A 13,232-nucleotide genomic window follows, 5' to 3' on the forward strand; every position below is an offset into this window, starting at 1 on the left:
CTTATATTACTTGAGAGTTAAGGGCAGTGTAATTACTTATAAAAATACTTGATTTATTTTTAAAAAATTCAATAAATCCTTTATAAATAGATTAACAGACTAATTTTGATCCTCAATTTATACCATCATGACTGGGGTCAGGCCTGCTCTGCTTATCTAAAAAATTGATATAGGCGTCATAGATAGAAACTTAGGTCTCAAGTGTGGAGAACACAGTCTTGCAAAGAAAAATAAGTGTTTTTTTATTCAATCAAATTGCACCATTCTTATTTTACTTACAAACTGAGGGGAAAAATAGCAGAGATTATACAAAAACTCCAAGAACATCAGAAGCAGAGAACACTAAACAACAAATTAAAAATTGTAATTAAACAAGTGCTATATTGTTGACTCTAAACAACTTGTTTGTGTAGCACTTCCTCACACTCAGCAGTGAGCATCTCTTAACAGAATTTTATATGCTGGGCTTCACATTGAGTCCCGATGCTACTTTCTGACCAAGAGACTTGTCAACCTGCACCACATATCAGGAAAATCATTCAGTTAGCTCTTCAACTTATCTTCTTTGTAAATTTTAACTGCAGGAGCACTTGGAAAGGAGAAGAAATTGAACCTGGGACCAGAATGAGATCCATATGCTGCGAATCTCATGGGTAATACGCGGATCAGACAAGAAATCAACCGCTACACCAATAAATCGTTCTTGCCTGACAAAATTACCGAACCAGTAAATAATTACTGTATAGTATTACATAATTACTAGCTTGCAAGAATGAGGCAGGGATACCTGTCTGGAGAAAAAGATCGATATCTCTCTCCTGCCTGCGTGAAGTTGTTCTCCTTATCAATCACGCACTGCATTAGCCAGAAGATGTCATTAAATCTTATTTTCAGGCTGTTTTAAAAGAGTATGCAATCTAAAGCAACACTAATACAGATATGCAAAGAGTAAAAACCTTCTCACGCCTTCCTTTCACCGCAGAATGAGGAATCGGGTACTTCTCAGCATTGTGCACTGGAACATACCTGGATGGGAAGTAATTGACCTGGAAGAGAGCATATCAGTAATTAATATGAAGAGACGAGCATCGTTTGAAGTTACTAAAGCTGGTTATATAGGAAGCAATTAAACTCTAAGCTCATTCTTGCGGGAAGCTGGGAAAATAATGTACCTCCTCATCCCTGAACATGAAATTCATAATGCCATCATGGTGATTGTTGTGATGAAGGGACTTGGGAGCATTGACAGGAAGCTGTAGATAGTTTGGTCCAAGGCGGTACCTCTGAGTGTCAGAGTATGAGAATAACCGGCTCTGGAGAAGCTTATCATCTGAATAGTATATACCAGGAACGACAATGGCAGGGCTAAATGCAAGCTGCTCATTTTCTTGAAAAAAGTTATCAATATTTCTGTTCAATACTAACCGGCCCACTGGCTGCAGGGGCATGATGTCCTCAGGCCAGGTTTTTGTTACATCGAGTGGATCAAAATCAAATTTATCTTGGTGATCAGGATCCATAATCTGGATGAAAAGCTTCCACTCAGGAAACTTTCCAGCTGCAATTGAGTCATAGAGATCTTTGGTTGCATGGCTATGGTTAGCGCCTCCTATCTTGATGGCTTCTGCGGGGGACAAGCACTTAACGCCACAGGTAGGTTTCCAGTGAAACTTGACTAGGCTTGCTTTTCCGGCCTTGTTGAGAAGAGTGAAAGTGTGAACTCCAAAACCTTCCATGTGCCTGTAATCTTGTGGAATACCTATGTCATCAAAGAGGAAAGTAAACATGTGCAAACCCTCTGGGTGGTGGGAAAAGAAGTCCATGATTCTCCAGGTTTCTTGAATGTGAGACTTTGGATTCGGTTTGAAAGCATGGACCATGTCTGGAAATTTCATTCCATCACGGATAAAAAACACAGGCATATTGTTTCCAACCATATCATAGACACCCTGAGTCCAATGTAAAAGTAAAAACTCTGTTAGATCTTTCATACACTAGAAGTTCAGTTACTCGCAAATAGAACTCTCATCTGAGCAGGTAAATGCCCTAACAACATGTCAACTGAGAATACTATAATATAGACCTGATAATATCATAATATGTCATAACAGATGCAAAATTGATAATAATTGATTCAAGCACTTGAGACCGAATAAAACTGATTTCACTATAGCCTGTAAGTTATCCTTGATTAAAATCTGACCTCTCTGGTGTAGAACTTCACTGCAAAGCCTCTAGGATCCCTAATGGTTTCAGGACTTCCCCGTTCATGAACAACAGTGGAGAACCGAGCAATTACAGGTGTCTGGACACCAGGAGCTCGAAGGAAATCAGCACATGTTAAATGAGTAATATCATGGGTGACCTCAAAGAATCCCTTGGCAGAAGCACCTCTTGCGTGGACAACCCTTTCAGGAATTCGCTCCCTGTCAAAATTAGCAAGTTTTTCCACCAAATGATAATCTTCCAGGAGGACTGGCCCTGTCAAACCGAACAAAAGTACTTTAAAAACTGAAACCTTCTAATCCATACATGCCAAAAGAAACACACACACAAGCAGACCTGAATCGCGTACTATGACCTTTACATTACCCGGACATCAAACGATATCAGCCAATCAAAACATGGATGAACTGAAGTGGTAGCTACTAATTTCATGGATAGTAATATGTTAGGACAAGATAAATACCTCTGGGTCCTGCAGTGAGAGAAGAATCATTGTTCCAAACAGGAGCTCCTGAATTGGTGGTCCAGTAAGGAGAATCAAAGGCACTTGAAGGGCGATCCTGCATCAGAAAAACAAATCAAACATGACTGTTGGTAATAAGAAAAAAAAGGAATGCATGGATGCACAGAGACTTGCAAGTTGCAACCAAGTGAAGTAGAGAAATACTACTAAGTAGCTAATTAGTTGCTTGTATACACTTGCAAGTCGAAAAATAAACCAGTTTCAAGCATTGTGATCATCCAGAGTTCTAACAAGTACTAATGAAGCATTAATCAGCGGTGTACCTTGTTGGGATCCATTGTCCGATCAAAATCAACGCAGCAAACGAGAGAGACAGGGAGAGAGAGTGAGATGGAGAGAGATTATATGATAATTTTGTCGGATGGAGTTAAATATATATAGGATGGGATGCCTTCGAATATGCCACGCTACTACGCTAGTAATATATAATTACTGTTATAAAATATTACTTGTCCTTTTCATCCTGTTATTAGCATAATATAAAATGGCTTATTAATTCTCATTATCTTTTTCTTTTCAAAATAAAGCTTGCATTTTCCGAAAAGCTTACATTAAGCTGAGTTTTGAAATATTATTTCTGTGAATAACATAACTCACTACTTAGAGATATATAATTCTTCTCTAACTCAGCATCGTAAGTGGAGGAAGGAAAATTCCTAAACGAAATTTCTTTCTATTTTATGTAAGTTGATTTGAAGCAATAAAATCATATTAATTATGTGGCAAAAAGATGAAGAAAGGTTCAACTAATAACTTATAATGCAAAAAATATTATTATAATGTGAGAAAAACCAATCCAGGGGCTGTTTGGATTAAGATTGGAATTGAGGATCGGGAATGGAATTGGGGGTTAACAGGAATAAGCATGATATGGAAACCCAAGGATGGGAAGGGTATGGGTTCCCATTCCATAGCACCAAATAACTAATCCAAACCTATACATGAGATTGAGGTTCCGATTTCTGTTAACCGGGCTCATTAACCATTAATCAAACACCTTCCTAATATAACCAATTAAGATTAACAATATTATTATATGAATATAGAGTCTCATTATTATTAATGTGAGTTGAAAAAATCAAAGATGTGTAAAAAAGAATTTGAGAACAATTTTTGATATATCTACTATTTTCTTATATAAACATTTTTTATATTATCAACATGGACAAAATTTCTTTACAACATACTCCCTCCGTCTCAAAATAGTTGTCACATTTGGTTTTGTGCCGGTCAAATTAACTAAATTTTGACCGAAATTTATTAATATTTTATCAATTAACAAAATTAAAAAAAAAAATGTCACCGCAAATAATTTTTAATCTACTTTAAGGTGTAATTTTCAGTTTTTAAAAATAATGAGTGATTAACTTGTAATCTTTGGTCAAAACTTAGTCAATTTGACCAACAAAAATAGAAATGTGACAACTATTTTGGAACGGAGGAGGAAGTATAAATTATATTGCCAAAATTCCTGTCTTTAGAAAGAACAGGAATGCTAATTAAGCGAGATTACAAGTGCTTAGTATTTAATTATACATGTAAGTGCATTCTAATCAACCTGCTACCCTAAACTAATCTCTGACCGTTACTCCTTCCGTCCCCTGAGTAGTATACATTGGGGACGAGAACGCGGCACGGACTTTAATGCTCCTGCAAAGTGTAGTTGTACAATATATTTTTAAGATTTTTTTTTTAATTAAAGTTCGGATGTTATATATTTATAAAAATAAAGAAAATCTCAAAAATAAGTTACAGAATTATATTTTATAAGAGTATTGAAATGCGTGTCAAGCAGTTAAAAAGAAACGTATAGAATTAAATTGGACATAGGGAGTACTAACATGGACGTTTTGTTTTATCAGTTATCTATTTTAATTAATTTTATCGACGGAGTCGTTTACGGTTGACGAAATTTCCTGTATTAATTTGTAATATTAATGGTATTGACATATTGTACCCACATAACAACTTTAAATTCGGATCCTCTAGATTTGGTACGACTAAAAAATTTGACTAGTGGGTGTATTTTTAATCTCCACACTAATGCAAGTGGGCATCGATACTTTAGTGTTAATCACACCTAATACAACTAACATGTTTTAAATTAGTACTCGCATTTACTTTAGGTTAAATTAGAATTTATGTGTATCGCGTGGTCGGATAATCAAATGTGTCACTTAATGATTGGGTATTAAGATATAAGAATTGATTAAGTAGATAAATAATTAAGATTAGTCCTTATTGACAACCAGAATTTGAGGTTTTTCCAGCTTTACACAAAATGGACACACTGTCCTAAACATATATGGTAGGTACAGGTAGCCTATTAAACAATTACTCGATAGTTGTTAAAGTTTGATCCAATCTAATTTTATGATTTAACTAGTGAAAAAAGCTGCGCTTCGCGGCGGCGTGATAAATTTTAATATGAATAAGTATTATAATAACATAGAAATTATTTGAGTCATCTTTCCGTTAAACATATCACAAATGAAAAATATTATAATTGGTATAAATATTTGTTTAAGTGGTCATCCTGTCAAACACAATACTAATAATAAAATTAGTTTGAACCTCCTTCCCGTCAAAGACAATATTAATCCATAATTATTATTTTTATGATAAAATTAAATACTATAATTTAGATCAAAATTAGTTTGAGCCGCTCTCTTATCAAACACAATACCAATAACAAAACATTATAATTTAGATATTAGTTTGAGTCGCCTTACTGCCAAACACATACTAATAAAAATTATTCTAATTATGATAAAATTAAAAATTATAATTGGACAAAAAGTATTTTGAACTGTGGTCCCGTTTTAACAAAAATATATACTATAACATAGATAAAAAATTATTTTAGCCACTTTCCTGTCAAACATAATACTAATAGAAAATTTATTATTATTTAGATAAAAATTAGTTTGGGCCGCCTCCCGTGCCCGTCAAACACAATACTAATCAACATTATCATAAAATCAATATATGATTCCTATTTTATATGTATTATTTTATATGTTAATTATTTTTATTTTTTGACTCCTATTTATTAGTTTAAAATTATTATTCTTTTATGGTTCTAATATTTTTGGTACTAGTTTTTTAATGATTATTATCTTTACAATCTTTTATTTTCTATTCGAAATTTAAGAAAATTATAAGACTAAATCGGAAATAAAAATTGTACGTATTACCTTACAAATCTTAAATATAAATTGTATTTTATCTATGATTATTAGTTTAAATAAATATAATCATATTCCTTTTGGCATTCCTAGATAATAAAAAAATTGTATTACCTCTAGAATCCGAAAAAAAAAAAAGAATTATATTAACTTTTGAAATCCTTCAAGTTGATTTCTTTTAAACATAATCTTATTTCTTTTAGGATTACTAAATAAGAAAAGAATTATGTCATCTTTAGAATTCAATAAGAAATATTAAATAAAAAAGAAAAGAATTGTATCATCTTTCGAATTCAATAAGAAAAGAATTGTGTTATCTTTAGAATTCTTGAATCTGATTTTTTGAATTACAACTATATTTTCTATCCGAAATTTAAGAAAATTCAGAAGACTGAATCGAGCAATTATAGGACGCTCGCATCCTCCTTTATATATCGCGCTTCGCGGCGACGTGATAAATTTTGATATGAATTAGAATTATAATAGGATAAAAATTATTTTGAGTCGTCTTCCCATTAAACATATCACAAATAAAAAATATTATAATTGATATAAAAATTTGTTTAAGTGATCATCCTGTCAAACACAATACTAATAATAAAATTAGTTCGAACCCCACTCCCGTCAAAGACAATATTAATCCATAATTATTATTTTTATGATAAATTAAATATTATAATTTAGATCAAAATTAGTTTGAGTCGCTCTCTTGTCAAACACAATACTTATAACAAAACATTACTCCCTCCATCCCATTTTAAGCGTCCTGTTTTGACTTATAACGGTCAAATTGACCACATTTGACCAAGCATAAAAAACAAATTCATTATTATTTTGAAAAACTAAAAATTACATTTTATAGTATATTGTATGTATTTTATAATGACATAATTTTTTTTACTTTTAAAAATTATATTATATGTGTAAATCTCAGTTAAAATTTGGTCAATTTAACCATTCAAAAGTTAAACAGGACACTTAAAATGGGATGGAGGAAGTATAATTTAGATATTAGTTTGAGTCGTTTTAGTGTCAAACACATTACTAATAAAAATTATTCTAATTATGACAAAATTAGAGATTATTTTAAATTGTGTAACAAAAAAATATATTATAACATAGATAAAAAATTATTTTAGCGACTTTACCGTCAAACATAATACTAATAGAAAATTTATTATTATTTGGATAAAAATTAGTTTGGGCCGCCTCCCGTGCCCGTCAAACGATATACTAATCAAGAACCATTTACATTATCATAAAATCAATATATGATACCTACTTTTTATATATTATTTTATTTGTTAATTATTTTTATTTTTTGATTCCAATTTATTAGTTAAAAATTATTATTCTTTTATAAAAATTATTTTAGCGACTTTCCCGTCAAACATAATACTAATAAAAAATTTATTATTATTTAGATAAAAATTAGTTTGGGCCGCCTCCCATGCCCGTCAAACACAATACTAATCAAGACCCATTTACATTATCATAAAATTAATATATGATTCCTATTTTTTATATATTATTTTATTTGTTAATTTTTTTTATTTTTTGATGCCTATTTATTAGTTAAAAGTTATTATTCTTTTATGGTTCTAATTTTTGTTGCTATCAGTTTTTTTAATGATTATTATCTTTACAATCTTTTATTTTCTATTCGAAATTTAAGAAAATTATAAGAGTAAATCGATAATATAAATTGTACGTATTACCTTACAAATCTTAAATATAAATTGTATTTTATCTATGATTTTGTTAGTTTGAATAAATATAATCCTATTTCTATTAGGATTACTAAATAAGAAAAGAATTGTCTTATCTTTAGAATTCAATAAGAAATACTAAATAAGAAAAGAATTGTATCATCTTTAGAATTTGATAAGAAAAGAGTTGTATTACTTTTAGAATTCTTAAACCTGAATTTTTGAATTTTTGAATTATAACTATATTTTCTATCCGAAATTTAAGAAAAATCAGAAGACTGAATCGAACAATTCTAGAGACGCCCGCATCCTCCTTTATATATATATATATTGATATTGCAGACGTTAAAAAATTGTAATTTGACCATGTGACAGGAGAACAATTTACTACTATCGTGATATTATCGAGTAGTGTGTTTATAATAATAAACTTTCGGTAACAGAATATTCAAATTATAAAGAAAAGAGTCAAGCAATATCGACATGATTATTTATAAGCTATTTTACGTGATTTTATAAGATATTGGAATTTAATTTGGTTTGAGTTCAAATATGAATTATAAGTATTTGAAGTTCTACGATGTGAAATTTTATCTTCAAATTACTCGGTTCATGAGTCAGACCGATCCTCAATTGAATTTATAAATTATACCTATAATTTATAATTATATAAATATTTAACAATAACTTATATAATAAATTGAATAATATTCGAGTTAAAATATTCACACTCAAGGTTTTGACAAAATTTATTTAAATCAATTCAAGCATTCAAATCATATTTAAAATTATTAAATTTTAACCGAGTTTCGAGATTAAAATGTTTAACTCCATCGATCTTAAACCTGAACCCGAGCCCAAATTATTTAGTCCATCTGAGATTCGAGTTCAACTCAGCCGCTTGATTTATCAAATATTTAATATCTAAGAATTAGATTTACTTTGACAAATTTATAACCTAAAACAATCCAGTGTTGGATCAAAAGTGAAGTACTTGCAAGTTGAGTAGTACAGAATCAAGTTCAAGTGATAAGAGAACAGCAGAGCTGCCAGAATATTACATCAAACAGGTCGCACAGAGTTAACTGTACTTATTGATTGTAAGAAAACATTCAAAGTGCAGAAAATTACATGACAAGCTGCACAAAGTTTGGCTGTACAAGTATATAATAACATAGAGTATCACACTTGTTTATAGGAGTGCTATCTTGATATTATCATACTTCCAAACTCTGGTACAGAAGTAACAGAACACAGCAACTTCTTCTTCCAGGGTACTCTCCTGACTGAGCACACACCATTTCTCGGGCTCTTGACCACCATACTTTCTAGTAGCTTGGCCTGACGTTGAGTCGGGACGCTACCTTCTGACCAAGAGACTTGTCAGCCTGCACAGGCCACATGAGATAGTATTACTATGCTATATATTCGTAACTTGATTGTCCTAGTCATAATTGTTCGAAACAAGAAGATTTACAAAATTGAAACTAGTTGAGTTTACTAATCAAATTACCTGAGACCAGTATGAGATCCATATGCTGCGGATCTCATGAGTAATTCGTGGATCGGATAAACCATCAACAATACGACACAAAAATCGTTCTTGCCTGTTAAATAAGCAGGTCATATAGTTAGCAAAAGAAAAAAAAAGCAGGTCAAATATGGTGCTGAGATGAAGAACAAGTTACGAGTAAGCAAGCACTAGCAAAGGTTACCTGTCAGGGGCGAAAGTCCTGTATCGGTCTCCAGCTTGCTTAAAGTTGTCTTCTTTCTCAATCTTGGCCTGCATTATCAGAGAAGAGGTTATAACTAAGCTCAATTAAACTTCTTTGTAATTAAATTATTTGTCAAAAAATAAGGAACACTAAACATTGTAACTCACCCTAGTGCGTCTTCCGGTCAAGATACGTGGAGGGAGGGGGTGCTTCTCAGCATGGCGCACGGGATCAAACCTTGAAGGGAAGTAATCGATCTGTAAAGAGTACATTATAAGATTAATTGGGAGAGCCAAAATAAGCACTGATAAGACTTTTGAATCTCAAGAGTTAATAATGTTAAAGGAATGTGATTCTAAGTTATAACATCCCGAGGGAGAGGTGACTACAAATTAGTAAATATAAGATTTAGCAATGAATATAAACTTCCAATTATGAACCAGAATCATGCTAGTAAATATTACCTCCTCATCCCTGTGCATGAAATTCATTGCGCCGTCTATGTGATTGTTGTGATGAGGGCACTTGGGAGCATTAGCTGGAAGCAGCAAATAGTTTGGTCCAAGACGGTGCCTCTGGGTGTCACCATAGGCAAATATACGACCCTGGAGAAACTTATCATCCGAATAGTACACACCGGGAACAACAAAAGCAGGATTAAAGGCAAGCATTTCATTTTCAGCGAAGAAGTTATCGATGTTCTTGTTCAACACCAATCGCCCCACTGGCTGCAGAGGGAAAATGTCCTCAGGCCAGGTCTTTGTGACATCAAGGGGATCAAAATCGAGCCTGTCTTCTTGATCTGGGTCCATGGTCTGAATGAATAGCTTCCACTCGGGATAATTTCCTGCTGCAATCGAGTCATACAGATCTTGAGTGGCATGGCTGTGATTAGTACCTCCTACTCTGATGGCTTCTTCCTCTAATAAGTTCTTCACTCCACAAGTAGGCCTCCAGTGAAACTTAACATAGGTTGCTTTGCCAGCCTTGTTAAGAAGAGTAAAAGTGTGAACTCCAGAGCCATCCATGTGCCTGTAATCTTGTGGAACACCAATGTCATCATAGAAGAAAGCAAATGTGTGCAGACTCTCTGGGTGGTGGGACAAGAAGTCCATAATTCTCCAGTTTTCCTGAATGTGGGACTTGGGATTGGGCTTAAATGCATGGATCACGTCGGGGAACTTCATTGCGTCACGCACAAAGAAGACAGGAAAGTTGTTTCCCACAAGATCAAAGTTACCCTGAAAAAGATTTTTAACAATTTAAGTGAGTACTTGCCTAATTTTAAAATAGAAAAAACTCGAACAGCTATGAAAGACTAAAACTAGGTAAATACCTCTCTGGTGTAGAACTTGATAGCAAAACCTCGGGGATCACGGATGGTTTCAGGACTCCCACGCTCATGGATAACAGTAGAGAAGCGAACAATGACAGGAGTCTGGACACCCGGGGCTCGGAGAAAATCAGCACAGGTAAGATGAGTGATATCATGGGTGACCTCAAAGAAACCCTTAGCACTGGCACCCCTTGCATGGACAATTCTTTCAGGGATCCTTTCCCTGGTAAACCCAGCAATTTTCTCCACCAAAGGATAGTCCTCCAGCAGAATTGGTCCTGTTGGAAATCGAAATGTTTGTATAATAATCAGTTCAATGAAGCTTATATAAAAATGACCAGAGACAAGATATCACTGATATCACTTCTCTTCTATTTTACGAATAGCCACATAAGTCTGCAGTTCCATCATCATTATTATCATTTCAAAATATCATTTAAGTTTTCGACAGGTTTCGTAAAATGGACAACAGAATTTTAACCCAAAGGGGAGCATGAACAACATTTAAAGCCAATATTAAGATGAAACTAGCCAACAGTTCCGCTACTAGAACTCAACAAGATAAGTAAACCAAACTAAGTGATCTAAAGATCTTTGATAAACAATTAGAAATGAAAAACATCAAGTATTGATCACACGGGCGGATCTAGGATTGAAATCTTAGGGGGCACCAAGAAATTTTTCGGAAAACATCTATCTATATATGTTCAAATTTTCTAGGGACAGTTCTACAATTTTGTAAAATTTAGAATGATGAAAAAATATCAAAAAAAAATTTAGGACGGGACACGTGTCCCCATGTCTCTTACTAGATCTGACCGCGATTGGTCATGTATACCCAGATCTTGTAAATTCATAATATACTGGAAAATCTTTAATAAACATAATAACTAAAGCTTGGCCGTTTTAGCCTACATACTATACAATCAAACTGGTACAGATCGGCAGTTTATAGTACCAGAAATGATCATCATAGTAGTACATATGAAAGTCAGAGTTGCAAAAACAGCAAAAGGCAAACGAAAGTAAGTACCTCTGGTTCCCACAGTCAAAGCAGAGTCATCGTTCCAGACAGGAGCACCAGAGTTAGTTGTCCAGAATGGAGTGTTGAAAGCACTTGAAGGACGGTGCTACATAACACACATTTCTAACTACTTAAACACAGATTCATCAAACTGCAGATCCACATATTATACATAGCTGCTGGTGAATTTAATTAAATCGAATTAATCTGATTTTAGTTGATGTAACACGTAACCGCGAATAAATTATAGCTAGTAGTACCAAGTTTATAGTATAGTAATGGCACTTTATGGCCCTTAAGCTAAAATTAACAAGTGATTACGCCAAAGCGTATCTAATCAGTTCGTTCTGTAAAATAATCCCTCACGTGCTCGCATCAAGAACAAAAATTATGCATGCAATCAAATTTCATCAGAAAAAGCGGTGCGGATCATATATATTTATTGTAACATTTACATATATTCCTTTAATATTTTTTTTTTAAAAAAGGGAACTATGTTTTTATATAAAGAAAAAAAAAAGAACAATAACGACAGTACTGTTTCCATATAAGGGAACTGTACACTATTAGGCAACTTGCCCCATGTAAACTTGACAAGAAGCTTATCATCAACAAAGGCGATCCTAGATTTCATGATCCAGCATTGGATCATGCATATCTGCAGACTTAGCTCACTAATAAAACCATAATCTCCATTTATGCATGCTTAATCTTTGATTTATGTAGACAATAAGCAAGATCAAAGATGATCAAAAAAGTAAGAATCAGAAGAAGAAACATGAAGAGAAGTGAAATGAAAATACCTTGTACGGATCCATGATAAGAGAGGAGAAGAGAGTGATCTTAATTAGACGGAGAAAGAAGAGTGTGCCTAACACACTAGTGCTTACTCCTCTTTATACTACTTCCGACTCCAGTGCTCTAATATTATTTTAACTTTTAATAATTCATTCTTATTACCAAAATATATTTTGGAATTTGCATCATTTTCTGTTTTTATTTTTTTTAATTATTATTAAGTTGATGAATTCGAATACCAGTGATAATGGACGCGATAATAATGCTGAGGATTGTACAATTATTAACGCAACAACTCACATGTATGTATATCATCTAAAATCACCCGTGTTTGAATTCAACGTGTTATGTCAATTTTTAGCAAGAAAACAAAGAGAGCTGACAAACTAGGAAGCACAGCAATTGAAACCGATACTGCAACTTTTTTATATTTTTGGAAATTGTTCATCCATCATACGCTCGTACATTATGGCCACTACAATCAGTTGTGCTTACATTGCTACATTAATTCCTTGTGACATATATATAAAATAATTAATCCGCAACAAGATGATAAAATTTTCGTTGAATTTACTAGAACATGCATGTATATTAGCTGTATACGACTATTCTCAGGATTAATGAAAGTGATTGTTCTTATCTCTCGAGTTTTGGATATTTACTACTTTGTAATATTTGAACGGTTTTTCTATGGTGTGCCCATGGGCACACAT

The 13,232-nt window shown here is 33.0% G+C and overlaps 2 protein-coding genes across 2 annotated transcripts; both read right to left on the minus strand.

The window, feature by feature from the left end:
- Positions 1 to 218: 218 nt before the first annotated feature.
- Positions 219 to 3,137, minus strand: LOC108216251 (catalase isozyme 1). Its single transcript, XM_017388960.2, has 8 exons — positions 3,013 to 3,137; positions 2,690 to 2,786; positions 2,204 to 2,481; positions 1,173 to 1,949; positions 957 to 1,046; positions 788 to 855; positions 614 to 707; positions 219 to 514 (listed from the first exon to the last, which is right to left on the minus strand). The coding sequence occupies exons 1-8, from the start codon at positions 3,025 to 3,027 to the stop codon at positions 455 to 457; spliced, it is 1,479 nt and encodes a 492-aa protein (XP_017244449.1). The 5' UTR covers positions 3,028 to 3,137; the 3' UTR covers positions 219 to 454.
- A 5,515-nt stretch (positions 3,138 to 8,652) lies between these two features.
- LOC108218502 (catalase) lies at positions 8,653 to 12,743 on the minus strand. The gene is made up of 8 exons (XM_017391471.2): positions 12,525 to 12,743; positions 11,731 to 11,827; positions 10,698 to 10,975; positions 9,826 to 10,602; positions 9,529 to 9,618; positions 9,362 to 9,429; positions 9,160 to 9,253; positions 8,653 to 9,034 (listed from the first exon to the last, which is right to left on the minus strand). Exons 1-8 carry the CDS (start codon positions 12,537 to 12,539, stop codon positions 8,975 to 8,977), a joined length of 1,479 nt encoding a protein of 492 aa, XP_017246960.1. The 5' UTR covers positions 12,540 to 12,743; the 3' UTR covers positions 8,653 to 8,974.
- Positions 12,744 to 13,232: the final 489 nt, after the last annotated feature.

This window comes from Daucus carota, chromosome 4 (assembly GCF_001625215.2).
Source record: "Daucus carota subsp. sativus chromosome 4, DH1 v3.0, whole genome shotgun sequence".
NCBI lineage: Eukaryota > Viridiplantae > Streptophyta > Magnoliopsida > Apiales > Apiaceae > Daucus > Daucus carota.